At 50.2% G+C, this 19,148-nt stretch overlaps 6 protein-coding genes across 6 annotated transcripts; 5 read left to right on the forward strand and 1 right to left on the reverse strand.

Moving 5' to 3' along the window:
* Nucleotides 1-458: 458 nt before the first annotated feature.
* BDZ83DRAFT_623202 (uncharacterized protein) lies at nt 459-1,778 on the forward strand. Its single transcript, XM_060508368.1, has 4 exons — nt 459-580; nt 634-885; nt 1,359-1,572; nt 1,762-1,778. The coding sequence occupies exons 2-3, from the start codon at nt 749-751 to the stop codon at nt 1,483-1,485; spliced, it is 264 nt and encodes an 87-aa protein (XP_060364491.1). The 5' UTR covers nt 459-580; nt 634-748; the 3' UTR covers nt 1,486-1,572; nt 1,762-1,778.
* A 138-nt stretch (nt 1,779-1,916) lies between these two features.
* BDZ83DRAFT_731188 (uncharacterized protein) lies at nt 1,917-3,891 on the forward strand (the record flags this gene model as incomplete). Its single annotated transcript, XM_060512863.1, has 4 exons — nt 1,917-2,492; nt 2,950-3,225; nt 3,361-3,732; nt 3,874-3,891. The coding sequence occupies exons 1-4, from the start codon at nt 2,022-2,024 to the stop codon at nt 3,889-3,891; spliced, it is 1,137 nt and encodes a 378-aa protein (XP_060364492.1). The 5' UTR covers nt 1,917-2,021.
* A 1,548-nt stretch (nt 3,892-5,439) lies between these two features.
* Nucleotides 5,440-9,738, forward strand: BDZ83DRAFT_623208 (uncharacterized protein). Its single transcript, XM_060508369.1, has 11 exons — nt 5,440-5,932; nt 6,072-6,542; nt 6,610-6,713; nt 6,807-6,939; nt 7,001-7,495; nt 7,552-7,908; nt 7,963-8,013; nt 8,071-8,115; nt 8,185-8,277; nt 8,351-8,908; nt 8,973-9,738. The coding sequence occupies exons 1-11, from the start codon at nt 5,870-5,872 to the stop codon at nt 9,447-9,449; spliced, it is 2,847 nt and encodes a 948-aa protein (XP_060364493.1). The 5' UTR covers nt 5,440-5,869; the 3' UTR covers nt 9,450-9,738.
* A 236-nt stretch (nt 9,739-9,974) lies between these two features.
* On the forward strand, nt 9,975-12,230 carry BDZ83DRAFT_700428 (arginyl-tRNA synthetase). Its single transcript, XM_060511429.1, has 2 exons — nt 9,975-10,317; nt 10,376-12,230. The coding sequence occupies exons 1-2, from the start codon at nt 10,036-10,038 to the stop codon at nt 11,996-11,998; spliced, it is 1,905 nt and encodes a 634-aa protein (XP_060364494.1). The 5' UTR covers nt 9,975-10,035; the 3' UTR covers nt 11,999-12,230.
* A 1,070-nt stretch (nt 12,231-13,300) lies between these two features.
* BDZ83DRAFT_555373 (uncharacterized protein) lies at nt 13,301-14,197 on the forward strand (the record flags this gene model as incomplete). Its single annotated transcript, XM_060503517.1, has 1 exon — nt 13,301-14,197. A coding segment is annotated over one exon (897 nt), but the record flags the coding sequence as incomplete, so codon positions are not given.
* A 1,498-nt stretch (nt 14,198-15,695) lies between these two features.
* BDZ83DRAFT_752680 (uncharacterized protein) lies at nt 15,696-17,110 on the reverse strand (the record flags this gene model as incomplete). Its single annotated transcript, XM_060514237.1, has 6 exons — nt 15,696-16,248; nt 16,306-16,409; nt 16,464-16,623; nt 16,687-16,780; nt 16,835-16,897; nt 16,957-17,110. 6 exons carry the CDS (start codon nt 17,108-17,110, stop codon nt 15,696-15,698), a joined length of 1,128 nt encoding a protein of 375 aa, XP_060364496.1.
* Between the last annotated feature and the right edge of the window lie 2,038 nt (nt 17,111-19,148).

A 19,148-nucleotide genomic window follows, 5' to 3' on the forward strand; every position in this document is an offset into this window, starting at 1 on the left:
CAAGCTCGCCGTGAGAGAAGGTTTTCATCGAGGTAACGGCACGGGTACCTACGACGGTGGAACGCGGGGGCCTGTCGGCCCCCCACCTCCCTTACCCAGAGTATAAGCCATTGACCAATCAGAGTGTCAAAACAAGCGCAAGATCAAAGTGCCAAAGTGTACTTAATGCGCAGTTCCCGCTTCCCTCAGGGGAAAGTATTCCGTAGGTAGAGTGAATATTCAAGGACATCGAATCATGAATGCCCATGTCTCATAACAATCTCAAATGATCGTTCAACCATAGGTAGAATCCGTCTCATTAGGCGAGCGGAGGAAGCACACTTGTATGCTCATTTGCATGACGATGTAGGCGGTGAGACCAAGTAATTAGCCAAAAGGAAGATGGCCCTCACACCCTTCGCCAACTTCATGGGCCAATCTCCTCTCTTCTTCAGCCACTCACAGCCGCCTTCCTCCAAGCTTGTCACCAGCATACTCACTTCCTTGTGACCACTCAATCTCAATCCAGGGCACCAACTTGGGTGTTTCCGTGGCAGCGACAACGAACAGTTGTCATTCTGAACCACAGCGGTGCATACTTGTAAGCCTCATCCAAGTTGATGCGACTGCTCTGCCGGCTGACTCTGAAATCATGCATGTGACGCTGCCCAATCAATCCCACACAGGTACCTAGAGAGCCTTGGAACTGAAGCGGGAGGGCGTGGTTGTTTCAGCCTGCAGACGAGAAGCAATAGGAAGAGTAGAAGCAATGATCAGTTGTTCCATTATCATTCGGGCTACGGATATAACTGCGACTTCCCCACTCAGCTTTCCCGTCCAGCAGTCACTGATACTACACGTCTTGTCTAGCCTCCTAGGAAGAGGTATGCATTCATGTGGACTTGTGTAAGTGCTATCATCTCTATTCTACCCATGCTCGGTATTTTCTTCTCAGTTTTGCTAGTGTATCAAAAATACCTCCCTCTGGTTATATGGAGGGCTTGTCCCGTACTGCCTAGACGGCCCACTTGTTCCGGGTTTCGGACGATGTGAATGCCGGATTTGCTGGGCCCACGTTTCCGCCCACCTCTGGCCTCTGCCTCCCGGTCTCTACCTCGGGATCCTATGCCACGGCAGAGGGGATAATTCGCTTTTGCCCCGCACTCGCATGTATTGTCGGTTTTCCGCACTCAATGAGATACGATGCCGAAGTACATTTTAGGGAGGGGCGTTCTCGTTGGCTAGTAGCTCACTGGACCATCTCCCTGATACCTGCCAGAAAGCACCTCCCGGGGAGGAAAATTCTTCCCTAACCTTGTGATAATTGGAACGGAGACTGTAACAGTACCTTATTGTCCTGAAGTACTGATAAATGATAGTGCTGGTCAAGGCGGCATGACCGTAGTCATCGATACTTGCCCCCATTGCCACTATCCTCGCTGTTCGCGCTGCAGGGTGGAGAGGGTTCAAGTCCGTCACCAACATTACATGCAAGATCAAGAATAGGTAGACACCTTGGGTTTGATGACACTGAACTCTCAACAGTTCTTTAGTTGTCCGCGAGGAAGGTTCACGAGACCGCAGATATTGACCGTAAATCTACCTTTTCTTATCACTCAATTTCCTCAGTTCCTATGAGCCTAGGTCATCTTTTCGACTCCAACCTAGAAAAAGTCCGTTGCAGAGTACACACGATTCCTTATTCTCTATTGCTTTCAGACTATCAGCGGCCGCCGTTACTTGAATTGTGTTCGGGAGAAGTGAAGTTTATTGAAAGAACAGAAGAAAGAAAAAGAGAGAAAGATAGACACCCCCAACTCCGCAGGCCATTTGCTGGCAGTGTCTGATGATGCCGTCAGCCTTGGAGGCTATCAGCAGTCTGGAGTGTCAGGAACATAACATCGTTGGATACGGTTCAATGACCTACAACAGGGTGTCAGGATCAAAACGGGATTGCAGTCGGGAGCGACGTTACGAGTCTAGTATCGAGATGACGGTTGATTAACTAAACTCTAGGCCCAACCTATATCAATTTAAGCTAGATGTCCGACGCAACAGACAAAGAAGTCGTTCCTCCGTCTATGGATAGTTCTGAGAAGCCTGCAGGGCTACCTAAGCCGAAGGATGTGCAGATCTCACAAGTTAACAAGCGCTCTGGGGCATTCTCTTGGCCGTCAAGATTCTTCTTGCGCGAAAACATTTCAGTCAGCTGGGAAAACTCGCCCTTCATTGCCGAGGACCTGAAATCAACAACTGCAGAGCTTGAGGGCGACGATGTAGGTTTCATGCTCAGCACTGAAGAAAATTGGGCCCCAGACCGATACCGCATCGACTGTATCCTTGACATAGTTCGGGAAGCGAACCTTAAGAAGCTTCGGGAAGGAGATGAAGGTGCGCAGAGAGACAAGATCGCACTGTTAATCGACGGCAACAACTCTGGGGCCCGACCAAGTTTCCGAAAGTTTCTCGGCGGCTTAAACGCGCAGGAGTTGTATGAAGAACTCAGGAAGCAGGTTGGTCGTCTTCTTCGCAGTTGAATCCCCAAAATCATGGATTGCTCATCAGATACTTTGCCAGCGCTATAGAGATGACGAGGTCCCCGTTGTTAACGCTGACCGGAGATTGATGTGAGTATTTAATGGATGTTCGCTTCATAGTTGTGGAGAGATCGATGGAGTCTGACTTTCTGCTAGCTATATCTCTAACTTGGATGCATGGGGCATTCTTGCACTCGTGGGAACTGCACCTGAATCGCTATCTCGTCTTTTGGGCTTTCTCGATATCTCAATGTGTTGACGCTGATAGCCCAACAAGTCTGAGGGACCGTAAACATTCGCTATGTAATTCTCTTTACCATTACGAGTATGGAGATCTAAAAATGGGTTGATGAGTGACAGTCGTCAGAAGAAACCTTCAGAAGAGCCACTGCGAGCGTCGAGAAATGTCACTTATCTAAGGTGCCTAGCGCAGTGTCAAGGGCCTCTGATCCATACGGATGGCATCTACGCTACTACTATGAGATGTATGGTCACTGGTTATGATCAATGGCGTTGGACCGGATTGGTTCTCGTGAAGACCTGGTTTGATGAGATCCTCGATGACCCGTCGCCAGATATGAAAACCGGCTACGAAAACGATTTTCAGGATGGAATGATCTCAGATCCTCTGTGGAGAAGAAAGGATGATGCGACTAGGACTGAGTGGTCTCCTCGGCCTTATTTCATTCGGGTTCTCGAAATACGTATTGTACAGATTTATCGAGAGTGGATTTTCCTTTTCGCGAGACTTGACGAAAGATTAAAGGCCATAGTGAGGAGTGACCCCCAATGGTCCTCCACTGTCATCAGGCCATGATGAAGCTTACAAGTCCCGTCTATCTAGACCAGGCGGCACGAAGATTTCATGACACATGCCCGGGTGCCAGCGAAAGAACCACAAGAATTCCATAAGAGACAGGGTCAGTTCCTGCGAGAGTTCGATGAGTTTGAAAGGGGCTTCGGCGAACTCAAAGGCATTCTGGAGGAGCTCGCGCAGGATTTGAAAGAGACTGTCAGAAGCGGTGAATTTTTTATGAATACGGACGTTCGCTATTTTATCAACTATGATGAGTCGGAAGACGAGTCTCTTTGTGTTCTACACTTGACACAAATCCGTAACACATTCAATATTCTCGAGCAACTAGGAATGAGACTCAGAGATATGCAGCAAAAGTGTAGAGACCTGATGGATGAGGCTGTCTCGGCGCGAAAGATTGTAAGTCTCCGACATGCCCACAGCCCAGCGTTAAGCTGACTATGACTAAACCGTTCTCAGACTAAAAAATGCCCACTACACCAGGTTGACTGACGAGAGCGAATAGTATCGTGTTCAACTCCCGCCTATAGTACCATATAGCCAAGTGAACCTCTTTGAACCTCGCGCGCTGGCATGGATCACGATTATAAGCTTGGCTTCATCTCCTTGCCGATCATCTCAAGAACTGACAAAGGAAAAAGCTTACTCAACCGCTAATTATTACGGCTGCCATCTTTGGATGCGATGACATCGTCACATTCAAACGGAACTGGCAAAGTTTCATCCTCGTGATGATCGTGATAATTGTTATCTTGGTGATCATAGTACTCATTGTTTTACGACTAGCCAGTGGTCAGTGGTTGTTTCAATCGACGAAGCCTTCTTTAGATCATACGGAAGATGGCCGTCATGCAGGTGATGAAGCACGCGACAACACAGAGAGAAATTGGGGCCAACGTCCAGCATCACGAAGAACATTCTTGGCCGGCTTGATTGATAGGGTTCAATCTCAGGACACCAGAAGCACCATCTTAAGAACATCTAGCGCCAGAGGCAAGATAATGGAGCTTGAGGAGGCAAACCCGACTTGATACGCTTTCGAGGGCCAGCGAAATGGGTGACGGGTAGTTGAGGGAAGACAAAGATAATACTAAAGTGGCAAACAAGAGGAATGAGATGGATAACCAAATAGAATACCGGTACATGAATGGATGTGCCCTTGCTGATGATTGCCATCTTCCTTTTAGTCTTGGTGCGTTTAGGTACGTCTTCCAAGGTTTCTTGACAAATGGAAGGTAAATGTAACAGGTTCCTGGCCGGAGTCACGATCTTCGATACAAAGTTGAAGATGTCTCCTCCGTATCTCTCTGAGAAGTGCCGAATAGTGAGGCTAATTTGAGACGCTGCTCGCTGCTCGCCCCCCCTTTGAAGCTGGCGACTAATATCCAGCCCCTCTCCAGCACCCTTGAGCGTTGGAGTGGCCGTCACCCTTTCGCAATCGCAGCCTCATTATCTGCCTTACATATGCATTAATACCTACCTGGACTCGGCTTGCCATACCAAGCACCAATTGAAAGCAAGAGTGAAGTGCATTTTGGAGTGCAAACCCGTGCCCGACTTCTTGGAGATTACCTAAGGTAAGGTATGGTAAGGTAACTTGTATTCTTCACCTAAATATCTGGTTTCCTCTACCGTCGCAGACGGTCCCTTCTTTGGCTTCGTTGCGGGGCATAGCTAATCACCGTGCCTTCCGCACTAACAGGATTCCTACCAGAGTCATAGCCGACGGCTTTTGGAAAACGTAGATTCTGTAGACCGCCAATGAACCGTTTCCAAAATGCCAGTCTATCCATGCAATCATCAGGGACGCTGCTCGTCTCCTTTTAAAGCAGGCTGTATGATATCAATATTACAAAACTTCCCTTCAAATAGGTAGGACTGGCCCCTGCCCTCCACGCTTTACAAAAGAAGCCTCCTTTTTCGCCTTATGCATTGATACCTAAGTCTGCCTTGGCCGAAGGTAAAGTACCTACCTCAGACCAATCGGCAGCGAGAATAAAATGGCGACCTTGGGGGTGTGACCATGTGCCCGACTTTGTTCGGATTATGGTAGATAAGTCGCCCGCATCGCCTTGTTCTTCCCCGTTCATTCCCACACCTGAGTATCTCGCCTGTTCCCTGAAAGAAAATTGCATTCATTTGGACATTCATACGTCTCTGTGTTAGTTGAGCCAATCTACGAGGTTTTATCGCTGGTAACGGCAGACTTTGACCCGACATAATGCCACTGCGGCTAATCTGATATCAAGGTGTGGTCCCTGTTTCAGCTGTCATACTCTCCCTATAGCAGATGTCGTGTGGCCGGCGTTGATAGAGTGCGGACACGACTTCAAAATCACGACCAGCCCAACCCATCTTCTTAATATCGTCACCCTACCCTACCTACTAGAATTAGACTTTGGAGAAACTTAGGCGAGGCGCGAGAAACAGAACAAGCATTCTCCTACCACGAGGGCAAGTTTTCGGGCCACAGACTGATTACTACGTACTCGCGAAATCTAAAAAGCTTTAACTTACCAGAGCTCTACATAACTCAATGAGTCAAGAAGGTTCTATAAGTGCGGATCCGCTGGAGGCCAGGATCGCCTCGAATCGTACCGTAAGCTCTCTTACCTCCCATAAAGACTGTTTCCCTGCATCCTCAGAAGTTGCGCTGGTGGTTGCTTATTTGTTGGCAATTGACGTCTTCAAGTTTGATACGTGTAAAATGATACCTCATGTCTAACATCTGCCCTCAGGCTCAACATAATCGATGTCTCCAGACGACGGATAATGAAATGCTTGTCGAATCTTCGGACAGGGCCACATCAGGCAACACCCTCGCGACCCCGACATGTAACCAGCTCTCACGACCTTTTTGCAGAGATTTTAATTGGCCTCAGCAGTTCTCTCAAAAACCAAAAACAGCCGCAATTCCTGAAGATAGACCATGGGCAAACTTTCATGAGGGCTGCAACTCGCCGAAAGATGCCATCAGCCTGTTCCTCACGTCTGATGACGACGACGTAAGCTATCATGGTCGCGTGCGTGCCATCCTCGATGCCTGTCATTACTTGGATCTTCACGACCTTCCTAGTATCGAATCTCTCGACGGAGAGAAGCGGGTAGCTTGGCTGATAGACAGTCAACTCGTTCATGGCGTGGTGAGAACCCGAGACTGCTCGGGGTCATTGACTGCCCGTCTACTCGCTGAGGTTTTGTCGAAGCCAGTAAGTTCCGAATGAGCGCCCAGTGACATGAAGTCCTAGTCGTAATCATCCCTGAAACCACTGATAGCGCTATCAGAAATGCCTTACTTCCAATACTCGGGAACAGGGGGATACAAGAGAGATGACCAAGTGGGAAGATACCCAAGCCTTTGACGCTGAACGTCGCTTGCTGTAAGATGTTCCCTTCTTAAATGCTATAATCCTGAACAAAGAGACGACTGATATGGAAAACTGCCTGAGTCAAGATGTTAACAGCTAATCTAGTTTTCTCACGAACCTGGATTGTTGGAGTGTCCTGGCGATTGTGAAAACTGCCACCTTATCTCAGACTAAGCTGCTTGGAGACTTTTTCTACAAGCATCTCAATTCCATAACAACGGTTGGGGTCCTATTCGAGGTGAGCTTGCTGCGGATTTGGATGGCTCTGCTTGTGTTAATAAGTTATGGTATATCCACAGGCCTGGGGATATCCAATATTCTCCCTCGAATTTCACTTCCCGTTCCGAGTCTGGCGAACATCAGAAAGTCTTCTGAAAGATGAACGAATCAAGAGCTCAAATAATGACGCTCTGAGATCATCAAGAGATGTCACATGCTTAATGCCTACAGGGGATGGAGACAAAGCGAATCAGGTTCACGGTATCTACTCAGGCCACATTGCTTGTTTGGTCAGCGGTCATGATTATTGGCGGTGGACAGCACACTCCTGTATCGACACATGGTTCGACCAAGATGAAGGCATAAATGAACAGGTAATACGTTATGCTAATGACATGCAAGACGGAAGGGGATGCGATTTTGACCCGGACCCTTGCAGCGGTGGACATGACGCCAGCAAGCTGTACTGGCATCCACGCATTTGGTTTCTCCGCATGTTTAGCTTCCGGCTTGCTCAAATCAAAGATGAATGGGAAAGTGTATGCTTTCACTTGGGGCAAAGCCTCGAGAGAGAAGTACAATACCCCTACTAGGACTCGAAGCTGTGGCAAGATGATAACTTGTCCTCTAGGATCGGAAGTATAAGATGCTGCTCCGTAATTTGAGGCATTCACCTGGACTTGCCAACACCGAGCAGCACAGATTTCAGGTCGATGCCTTGGAGAATTCGATGCTGAAGTCTCAAGATATCTTGCAGGATCTCATAAGCGTTATCAGAGAAACGGTGAAAGTCGGAACTTCTTTCGTTTCAACTGAAGTGAACTTCTTCCTCAACGTTGACGGGCAACCTGGAGATGCGACAGACTGCTATCCGTATCTTAGCGATATCAGGCGGAGATTCTATGAGCTAGGCCAGCTCAGCGTTCGACTGGATAGTTACCAGGCGGAATGCAGCTCCGTGATACAATACTGTCAAGCGCCCAAGAAAGTATGGCCTCCGGGTACCGGTCACATACACATTGTCGTCGCTGACAGGTCTTAGACTCCCCCAAACTTCCGATCAACCTTAGACGAGCGATGTGCTGTCAGCTTTGTAAGTTAAGTCCCGTTCGAAGAAGGATCACCAGGACTCGTTGCTGACGACGCGAAGCATGGCATGCTGCAAGTACAGGTTGAGATAGAGGAAATGCGAAACGTCAGGACACCCCACCCCCCCCCCCCCCCTCATAGAGGAAAGACGACCAAGCACTGACGAAATGAGCAGCAATTCATACAAACGAGGCTAAACGATGGAGAACTAGTTTCTCTTGAGCCTGAAGGTGTTGAGGAGATTCGTGTCCTCGAAACTAGCACACTAGTCAGTCTCAAATTTATTCCGCTTGCTTAGAGAAGAGACCTACATGGAAATTGACACGATTTGGCGTTCGTAGCTTATGCAGGCTTTCTCACAAACCACCGCACTTTTTAGCGCGGAAGGAGTCATCGCATTCGCAAAGAACTGGCAATCATTCCTGATGTCACTTCTGGTCGCTTATGGTATTAATCTCTCGACCGGAACCGCACTTCTCCTCTGGATCCGAAGAGCGCGTCGAAGAGCACAAGATGCATGTGCCTCGGAGCTTTCACGCAGCGTATTGCCAGGGTTTGTTGCCCCCCTAAGACGCAATTCGACAAGTCCTCATGTTAAGTCACATGTTCTGCACTGGATTCCCAGCATCCCTTTCTTCAGAAAGGCCGAAAGCGGCATTTCTGGCCCACCAGGGGCTTTGCAGAACTTGGGCCAAAACATCGAATATATTCCTATATGCCTTCGAGTCGACGGCAAACGACTTCCGAAGTTGAATGATATCAGTTCGCAAGGGTGTAATGATGACAAATCCTTCTTCAGTTCACTCAGAGAGCTATTGCTGAGAGATCGATGGTTCACCTGGTCTGGTTTCCTCTCGCGGAGTGGGTTGAGGGAGCCGATTGGAATGCACTATGTGGAGGTATGTGATATCTATGATCGGAGCTATTTGTATATTTAACTGTGTATCATACTGAAACCCACAGTTCGAACTCTATAATGACGGTTATGTTTCGATAAGGTTTCGACAAAAGGTCCCTCCAATTTCAGAAGCGACAAGGTACCGGCCGACGGAGAGCCCTTCGTTCGAGCCTGTACCGTCAAAACGTCTTATGGACCTGTTCAAAAGCACCGCCGACATTAATGTTAGCGATCGTAGTAATCTCGATCGGATCATTCATCGCATTGACGGGCAGCTCCCTCTACAACGAAAGGTGGGCATAGGCTATGGTCTGGAGATTGAAGAAGGCCCGAACTACAACCTTCTGTGGCTCATCAGGTGGACATCTGTGGTTTTTTGCGTTGTGTTCGGTGTTATTTGGGCGGCTAGAACCGGCGATATCGAGAGTGGCTTTGCGATCTCAACCTGTCTAATAGCATTTTCGATTGCTAGTGTTGCGTTCTTAAACTTTGCGGCGTCCAGAGGCTTTTCGGATAACGAGGAGACGGGACAACACGTATAAAAGGGCTGACTAACTTATCTCATGAACGGCACACGTAGCGTCAATACATTTGCACGGATTTTGGTAGAGGGTGATAAGGAGTAATCTGTGAACCTGAAGGTATTTCAGTTGTATCCCTCTAGGAATAATGCCGAAATAGCCAGAATTGGAGAAAGACTGGAGAGGGGTGTAGTAACTCTATCTGGCAGCTGGTGGGATAGAGCCCGACGGCCATTCCATCGAACTTCATGTCGCCGAACAAAGTGTGTAAGATAGCCAGAGGATGAATCAATGCTTTCATGTTAGCGAGACACATGTCATTCTGGCAGTGCCGGTCTAAAGTCGTCACATACCATGCGCGGTAGCCTCATTCAACGACTGGGTCATAGCATCTGCGTCTGCAAGCTTGCAAACCAACCAATCCAGCGACGCCGCGTTGGCTGCCTTTGGTGCCCGACCACACCAACGGCCCATTTCGTCACTCCGATGCTATCGCTGAAGAAAGAGACAATTCTCCCATCGTTTGTGATAGCGCTTGCCTGTTTTCCTTCTTCCACACACACCAAAGCAGGTGGTCACAAGATACTTGTCAGATCCCAGTAACACCATGGCGACTTTGTCCATCAACGGCCTTCAATCTTCACTTGGGAGGCTGAGCCTCGAAAAACCTCTTCCATCCTTTCCAGTTGCCGACGTGTTAGTGCGCCCGTTAGATATCTGGCGTTCTTACTTAGCCACCATCGTGGCGGAGGTGGCAGGCTGCGAACCAGCTGTTGCGTATGAGGCGATTCAGTCTACGGCTGCCATTTCCATGGGCGATCTAGCCATCATTCTGCCCCGTCTGAAGATCAAAGCGAACGCCGAGGCCGCAGCTGAGCTTCTCGATAAGGTTATTACTCAAGTGAACGTTGAAGGTACCTCCCTAGGCTGACAGAAAACAAATGCAGTTTCCGAAGTCACCCCTATACACCTTTCCATTCGTCGACGGGGTTCACATCCGCATCTTCTCCTCCCCATACTTCCTTCCCAGACTCCTCATCCCCTTCATAGCCGACCGCAAAGAATTGTATGGAAGTGATGACATTTTTGGTTTGAAGGACGCTGCATCACCCGAGTCTGGACGTAAAAAGGTCATCGTTGAGTTCTCGTCGCCTAATATCGCACAAGAATTCGAAGGCAGACACCTTCGCAGCACAATCAATGGTGCTGCCATCGCCAATATACATGAGCGGATGGGATGGGAAGTAGGCCGACTGAACTTCCTAGGCGACTGGGGCAAGAACATTGCCCTTCTCGCCGTCGGTTGGAACAAGTTCGGTTCAGAGGAAGCCTTTGCCAAAGATCCCATTCGTCACCTACTCGATGTACACAACCAGATCAACGAACTGTTCAAGCCTGAACAAGAGGCAAGCGCGAAGGCGAAGGAGGAAGGAAAGAATACAGCCGAGATTGAGTCAAAGGGCATTTATGCCGAACGTGATGCGTTCTCCAAGAAATGGGAGGAAGGGGATGCCGATGCATTAGCCTTGACCACTAGGTTCCGCGACGTATATGTTGAAGACTACACCAAAGCCTATGCTCGTCTCGGCATCAAGTTTGATGAATATGCCGGAGAGTCGCAGGTAACGCCGGAGTCAATTGCGGAAGTTGAAACAGTCCTCAAGGAGAAGGGGATATCCGAGGAGAGCGATGGTTCGTGGCTCATCGACTTCAAGAAGCACGGCGCCAAAGGACTCGGTACTGGTATGATCCGGAACCGTACTGGCACGACCATGTACTTCTCCCGTGACCTGGCTGCTGTCCTCGATCGTGAGAAGAAGTTTGCGTTCGACAAGATGATTTACGTCGTCGCTTCGGAGCAGGATTCTCACTTCCGCTGCGTGATCAAGGCACTCGAGCTGATGGGGAGAGAGGATCTCGCCAAGAAAATTCAACACGTCAACTTTGGCAAAGTCCAGGGCCTGTCGTCTCAGCTCGGCAATAAGCACTTATTGGGAGACATGCTGAACCAATGCGCCAACGCAGTAAGAGACGCCATGGCGACGGAGGAGAATGCTGGGGCCCCTCTTGCCGCTGCGGAGCCTTTCGGCATCACATCGCTTCTTGCCCAAGACATGCACACCAAGCGCAGCAACGGGTACGCGTTCGACAGCAAGAAGATGACTGAGTTCGAGAGTGAGACGGGCGCTCATCTTCAACTCCTTTACACTCGACTTTGTTTAACTATCAAGGAGCTTGGCGCTGGCCCTACTGCGCTCGGAGAAGTCGACTATGCGCATTTAGAAGAGGAAGAGTACACGAATCTCCTGAGACTCATGGCACAGTACCCTGATGTCATCAACGCTGCGTACAAAACTCTCGAGCCCTCGGCCGTGTTGACGTTCCTGTATCGGCTGGCCGAGCAGTTGTTGGTATGTCTCGATGACGACGAGGGCGAGGGTGAAGACGAAGAAGAGGAGACTGCCGACGATCCGGCGCTTGACCTTGCGCGAGCGGTGCTGTACGAGAATGCCAGACAGGTCTTTGAGAATGGTATGAAGGTCCTCGGCATCAGCCCTCTGTCTTCCTGATCTGAACGCTCTGGTTTGTATCATTGTTGTAGCTTGAGGGAAAGCAGGATTTGGTCATTGTTACATACCACTGGACGTGGCAAGATTGTCAAGGAACATTGGAAGGCGCATGCTTTATTGAAGTGGCTTTATTATGAGACCATGACTTGATGACAGGCATGGGAGCACACCAAGGATCCCAGATCGGGTGGCAGCTGGTTACTGTGTTGCGTAATAAAAATCAAAAATAGTCAAAATAATGTTCTTGCCGTTGCATAAAGCCTAGAGAATGTGGTGCTTGATGTCTATCACGCCTGTCCATAGCAACGTGATGTCTTTTCTTGAGCTTCACTTGGGCAGGATACTTCCTATAATCAGCTGTTCTATGCCCCAGCCATATCCATGATATAAAATCCTTCACTGAGAACGCTCTACAGCTTATGTTTTCATGACTTGATGTGTCGGCACGGCTCGGGACGCGGCCATGCTCGCCGTCCTGGTTCTTCAGGCCCTCTCACTTCCGGCGGGAGACGAATACGTCGGAAAGAGATAGAGAGAGGCAATACGGGAAGGTGAGGATGCCAATACCTGCCTTGATAGATACGAAGAGGGACCAACTAATGGAGATATCCTGAGGAGTTGAAGCCCTTCCTAAATTCTCTTCTTTACCATCGCATCGAAAGTCAGCCACTCCCACAAACCACAATTTAGGTAAGCCCTCACTTTTCGCGTCACTTGGTCCCTTCCTTCTCTCAAAATACGCCTACTGCAAATGAAACTGATTTTTCTTATCTTATAGCGGTGAAAAAATCTTCATTAGTTTGAGCCCGATCGCTCCTTCCTGCCTCGAGGTGAGGCCATTGTTCTCATTTTCACCTTCCATGACCGCGCCCCACCCTCTCGTCCTCCTTCGCCCTCCCTCGCCCTCACCTTCACCCTCGCCCTCACCCTTCTTTTTATTTTTTTCTTGTCTTTTCCCCACCCATCACTCTCGAGATTCGATTCGTCTCTTTTTCAAGCTTGTTAATTTCACCCAACCGCTTGTGTATCTCGCTGTGATACATCACTGACCGGCGAGATATAGCTAAGTGGCATGAACATTGTTGCCCTCATCGCTATCATATCACAACAACGCGCGCTGTGAGAGCTTCCACAACAAGCTGAATATTGCGGTAAGTAATCTCATTATTTTTGTTGAGTCCTCGAAGGTGGTTCTGACTTCTTTTGACGCAGATTCGTCCGCAAACAAAGAAACCCCTTACAAATCATCAACCTCTCGTCGCTCACCACTTCATCGACTCAACCATCATGTCTTCCCGCTCGCGCGACCGCGGTACCACCGTCATCTCGGCCGAAGAGCGCGCCAGACGCATGACGGAGGCCAAGAGCAAGATTCGCGAGAACGCGACCTTCACTCCCGCCCTTCTGGGCCGTATCGAGTCTCGCATCGACTCAAACGCCTTCCGTCGTTGCATCTCGGACAACACCATCTATCAGTCCCTCTGCAACTCGCTCAAGGACAAGAACGTCCCCGAGCGCGAACGTCGCCCCGATCTCGTCGACTTCCTCGCCCTTGAGGCCATCGTCGCCGTCAACTATGACGGTGAGTACAACAAGGTCCTGAAGGACCTCTTCATCCGCTGCAACACCGCCGCCTGGGTCGACAAGGCGGTTCTTGCGGCTAACCATGAGTGGTACCGCGACAACCGCTCTGATGCTCACAAGTTCATCAAGACTCTCATCAACAAGGTTGACTCCCAACTCTTGGAGATCATCCTCGAGGACATTGATACTAGCTTCTGGCGTCAGACTCTCAACGACCACGTCCTCTACAAGAAGATTCTTGAGAAGCTCAAGAACAACCGCGACCTCAGTCAGCGTGACGTTCTCACCGCTGTGGCCCTCAACGGCGGCAAGTACCCGACCGAGGTCTTCCGTCACCTCATTGTCCACCAGAACTCCGCCATGTGCCACTGGGGCAACAACGTCCAGGCTCAGCATGCCCTCTATGAGGACGACGAGTTCCAGGATACTCGGGCTCAGAACACCGTTGTCAGCGACACTATGGCCAACCTTGAGTCCTTCGCTGATGCGATGTACGATAAGGACAAGAGCAAGGAGATCCGGAAGAAGGTCCGCGAGCTTAAGGACATTATGAAAGGAGACCTCGGTCTTCTCCGTCACACTTTGGGTGGTCGTGTCCAGAAGAACACCGGCGGAGGTGGAAGAGTCGTCATCGGAGGCATCGGCAATGATCTCACTCGCCTCAACAGCCTTGCCGGCGGAGGCGGTACTACTGGTGTCCTTGCTGGTGGTGGCACTGGAAGTGCTGGAGGTGCTGGAGGTGCTGGTGGTGTTCCTGGTGTCGGCGGCGGTGATGGTCACTTGGGCTCCGCCAGTGACTTCCAGACTCAGCTTCGTCCTACTCATCAGCGTCATGACTCTGTCACTTCTTCTGCCGGCGGTCTCTTCGTGGGCCAGGATGGAGCTACCCCTGGAGTTTACGAGACGCCCCAGAGCCAGATGCAGGGCAACGGAAGCCTTGGTGTCAGCGGTGGTGGTATGGGTGGCTTGGGCAGTGCTCGCCTTCATGTTAAGAGAGAGGCCTTCAGCCCCGGCTCCGACTCTCAGGTCCCTGACCCCTTTGGCCCTTCTCACTAGAGGGCTTCTTTCGTGTATACTTACTGCTCTTTTTGAGATCGAAGGGGACTAAGGACGGCGGCGGTGGAAAAAGGCTGACTTCTGGATTGACGCCGTTCACTTACCTTTCGGATGAGAAGAGCTGCGTATTACCGAACTTAGGCAGATATTAGTGGAACAAGAACTTGACTTTCACTTCAACTTGTGCTTTGCTCATCTCAATGTGTTCACAAGGTCAAAGCTTTTGAAACGTCATGATCAGAAGCAAGGACGATGTGCTCTTTGTTACTAGACTTCCTTGTCTTTAGACCGTTGTGAGATCCTGGATTCAATCCCCCATTCATCTCTCTGACTTCGTTGCTGTGCTTTCAGCTGTTGTCGATGCGAACCCTACAAAGCCTTTGAATGTCATCGCAAGTAAAGGTTTTTCTTGTGAAGAAATGCTTTGGTTGAGTAACATGAGAGTCAAGTTGATGGTGCGTTCCCACTCGATTTGCGTTTTGCTCAGCTCGGGTCGGTCCGCTGACAAGTTTGTTATGACAAACCTTCTCAATCGACTGGATGACCAGCTAACCCGGTCGACCTCTAACTCTATTTTTGTAAATGCAAGAACAAAGGAGTGAGGCAGCGAATGCTTGTTTCTGTGGTCGGGAACAATACTAAATATCACTGGGGCCCTGGAGGTCAGGCAACGAGAAGAAACTGGCTAATCGATAGGGAAGCTCTTTGCATAGGTATGTTGGACAGCAAGAGTTTGACTTGTCGCGGAGGCCGATATACAAATGTAATACGATCTTGCTAAGGTAGAGTTGCGTCGGTGTCACCAAAACCACAGCGTCAGCGTACAGATCAAACAATGTCACTATTGAGGAGGGCACTACCTTGCTTGATCAGCCGAATTAGAGCCTGGACATCACAAGAGTCGGGGTGTCGAGGAAATAAGCTCATAAGCTGGGGAAAACACGGCCGATAGCACCTGCATCCCTGTAGAGTCATACGAATTATGTGTAACTATTTAGACAAGTACCCAGACATCAATATACCAAGTCGTTAATGATTTTTCGCTCCCAAATCCCCTTCAAACAGCCTCACCCGGCTCCCTAGGATTGCTCGTAACCACAAACTCCGTCTTCTTCACAATAACCGGCGCATCAAGATGATAATCGGCACTGCCGTCATCCGATCCCTTCCCTATCCTTGAACTCTGGACGCCAATATCCCGGTCGCTGTGGTCGATCCCGCTGCCGAGCGGCTGCATACCGCTCATCCCCGGGCGCCAGCTCTGCAGCGCGTACCTGCTTCCGACATTGCCGCTCTGCCCCGTCTTTCCGTAGCCGCTCGCGGCACCGTACTTGTTGCTTCGGCTCCCGGATCTGCTCTTTTCGTTGAAGTATTTGACGAGGGGCGCGAGGGTCGGGATGCAGCAGACGATGATGCCGAGGTTGTTTTCGATGGCGGACCACATGATGAGGGGCGAGGAGTCGAGGTAGTTTGCGAGGGCGTGGACGGTTTGGATTCGGATGATTTGAATGACGGTGATGAAGGCACCGAGGCCGAAGAGACCGAGGAGGACGAACTTCTTGCGCTTCTGGATCTTGGAAGATGCGAGGACGGGGAAGGGAAGGAACATGCTGAGGAGACAAATTGTTAGCTGGTTTTTGAAAACATGGTTGATTTGAGGAACATACACAATGACGTCAAACGCAATTGTAAGAGACGCCATGCTGGTGTAGAAGGGAACTCCGGGGATGCAGGAGCCATTGGTGATCGTGGGGTCCCATTGCTTCGCGATCTGTTCTTTGTCAATGTGTGTTCAGACTTGGAATAAGAGATGGGGGAAACTTACAGGCGTGCACAGATTTATCTGCACCAAGAGGAAGGCAAGGTGATACGCAACGCAGAGGCCAATGGTGACAAAAGTTGCCCACCTGTAGGGACCCTTCGGAATGAAGCGGAGATATGAGAGAAGCAAGCTGATCTTGAATCCGAGAATGCTGCTGATGTAGCTGAACTGGATGTCAGTTCTGAACATGTCTTGATCAATCTTGCTGAAGACCTTGAGCACTTACAAAGGAGCGCCGGCGTATTGCAGAAGACCAAAGTTGTAGAGATTCTGCGCTGGCATGTCCTCCAGCTTTTCGAGGCCCAAGCCCCATTTTGTTTCTGCGAGTGGTTATTAGACGCAAGACGAGTGGTGAAGATTGAAGATCAACGTACGAATAGTGCTGACGATTGCGAATCCAGCAGCCGCAAACCACGTTACAAAGATGACCCAGTCATCTATAACCGACGATTTAGTACTCTGTCCAAAGGTCAGATCACTCGAGATGCAAACATACCTGAACCAGCGGCCTTGAGCATGATCACACGGACGTATAACCGCAACATCATGATGATCAACGACAGCGCCGTGAACACCAACGCGATGGCCGTGATCTGGGGTCCCGTGGACGGTGTCCCCGGCGGGGTGTTGTAAGTCCACGACTCGCTCATCGTGGGCTGAACTGTTGCGAATAACCTCCTTTGGAACCCAGTCGGTGAACGCGGTGAAGTCAAGCCCAGACAGACGTAAGGCTGAAGGTCTGCGGGCGGACGCTGTTCGACAGGATGTAGTGAGACGGGAAGGACGTTGCCGATCTAACCGACGAGCCTAGGTAGGAGACTAGGAGGAAAAGGCACGAGTGGACAGAGGTGGCGGAGCCGACTGGCTTTAGACCGCTTTATCTGTACAGGAGCTCGTCGTTCATAACATCATTAGACTAGGCCTTTCAGCTAGTAACGTTCGTGCCAAGAGGGGAGGGGGGAGAGTGGAGGGAGTATCAATATACAAATAATATGCTCTTCCTTTCTGGCCTCTCTCCCTTTTCACATTTGCCTTTTCCCACATAGTTCCAACCTTATGGATTGGGTATCCTGTTCCGGTACCGAGCATCTGGGCCAGAAGGCATCCCCTGTCGGAGCAGGTAAAAGATATCACACTTGAAGTAACGGCCAAGCCGGGCTGCAAGCACGAACTTTGTGAGAGCTTCTAGGCCGGATGTGTGAGGTGTGTGGGCTCTGGAGGGCTTGTCCTCCGGGTCTTGTCCCTCGGATCGTCTACAAGGTAACATCCCCCTCTTGCCTCGTGCACTGCACGTTTGCGAGAAGCTCGAGGGAGCCACGAGGAAGTTGGGAACGCATACGGGGCCAAACTCCGTACGAGGACCATTGGAGCAGCAGAGCCACAGAGTTTCTTTCCTGCCCCCGCCGGAAAGTATGCCGATGTTGCATTTCAGGAGTGCTTTCTGGAGACGAACGTACCCATGCCTGCATCTTGCAAAACGCATCGAGTTTGCGACCAGTCACCTCGAACTTCGCTGAGCCACCGGCCGGATATGCGTCTGGGTTTCCTCGCCAGACCTAGGATTCTAGAAGAGACGTGGTCGTCGGCGGCCCCCATCCCCTGCTTGTCGTCCCCCTTGTTGGACGCATATACGGAGTTACTGTAGTACACGCACACTATGCACGCGTACGGGCATTGCACGCGGCACTAATTAGCGCAGATCCAGGGATGATGGTCTTTCATAAGAGAACCAGCTGTTGGTTCCCCTGATAGTCTGCCATATTTCGTAAAGCCCGTATTGTGGGAACCGCTGCCCGGGGGTTCTTCCACATTATTATGGAAGTTGAATCCCGAGCACGGAACCCAACCGAGGAAGAGAAATGAGCCGCAGTCTAAGCCAAACCCGAGGAGAGGTCCTTTATGTCACATGGCGTTACCGCGTATGATATATCACATTGGGGGCTAAAATGTCACAGTGGTAGAGGTGACAGCGGGAGGTTTTGACAACTTGGCGGGCTAGCTTCAACTCGAATTTACGCAATTATCAAAATTCATGGACCAAGGAGTGGACCACACAACCACAATGTGGCCAGACTTGGTCCGTGTCGCGATGACAAGTCAGTGATGAATGTGACATGCGAGGATATCCCTGTCCGAGACACGCCGGTTCGGGCAATTTGCCATGTGCGGTAAAGCTCTGGACTCTTGTATCGACATGCTATCCTTATAAAAGCAGGTTGTCTCATCAAGCAAAGGTTTTCCCCTGAAGCAAACTTGTTTCCACGTATAGGGTAGTGTTTGCAATTGGCTGCTAGCCAGCGATGCGCTGGATGGCCCTGAAGTGTTGTATCGACCAAGAAACTTTCTGCTATCAAGCCAAGACCTCGTCAAAATGAAGTCGACTGAGACTTTGAGAGTTCAAGTTGCTGTGCCACATTCCGACCACGTGGGTCTGATATGCCGACTTGGCCTGCAGAGTGTGCCTGCACATCCATGCAAGTTCTAACCATGTCATCAAGCCCCCCCACCGATGAGAAAGAAGTTCCAGAAGTTCTCAGCGCCATCCCGCTTTTCAGGTGAGCGTGTGTGCTCGAGCGCAAAGCGGCACAGCAAGCAACAATATTTCGTGACTGAAATTTCTGAAGAATACGCTCAAGTCTCTAACCCCAAACTCCCCGGAACCGTATCCGTACCCAGCCGGCCAGCCTT

This window comes from Colletotrichum acutatum, assembly GCF_030867785.1.
Source record: "Colletotrichum acutatum strain CBS 112980 chromosome Unknown BDZ83scaffold_52, whole genome shotgun sequence".
NCBI classification, from domain to species: Eukaryota; Fungi; Ascomycota; class Sordariomycetes; order Glomerellales; family Glomerellaceae; genus Colletotrichum; species Colletotrichum acutatum.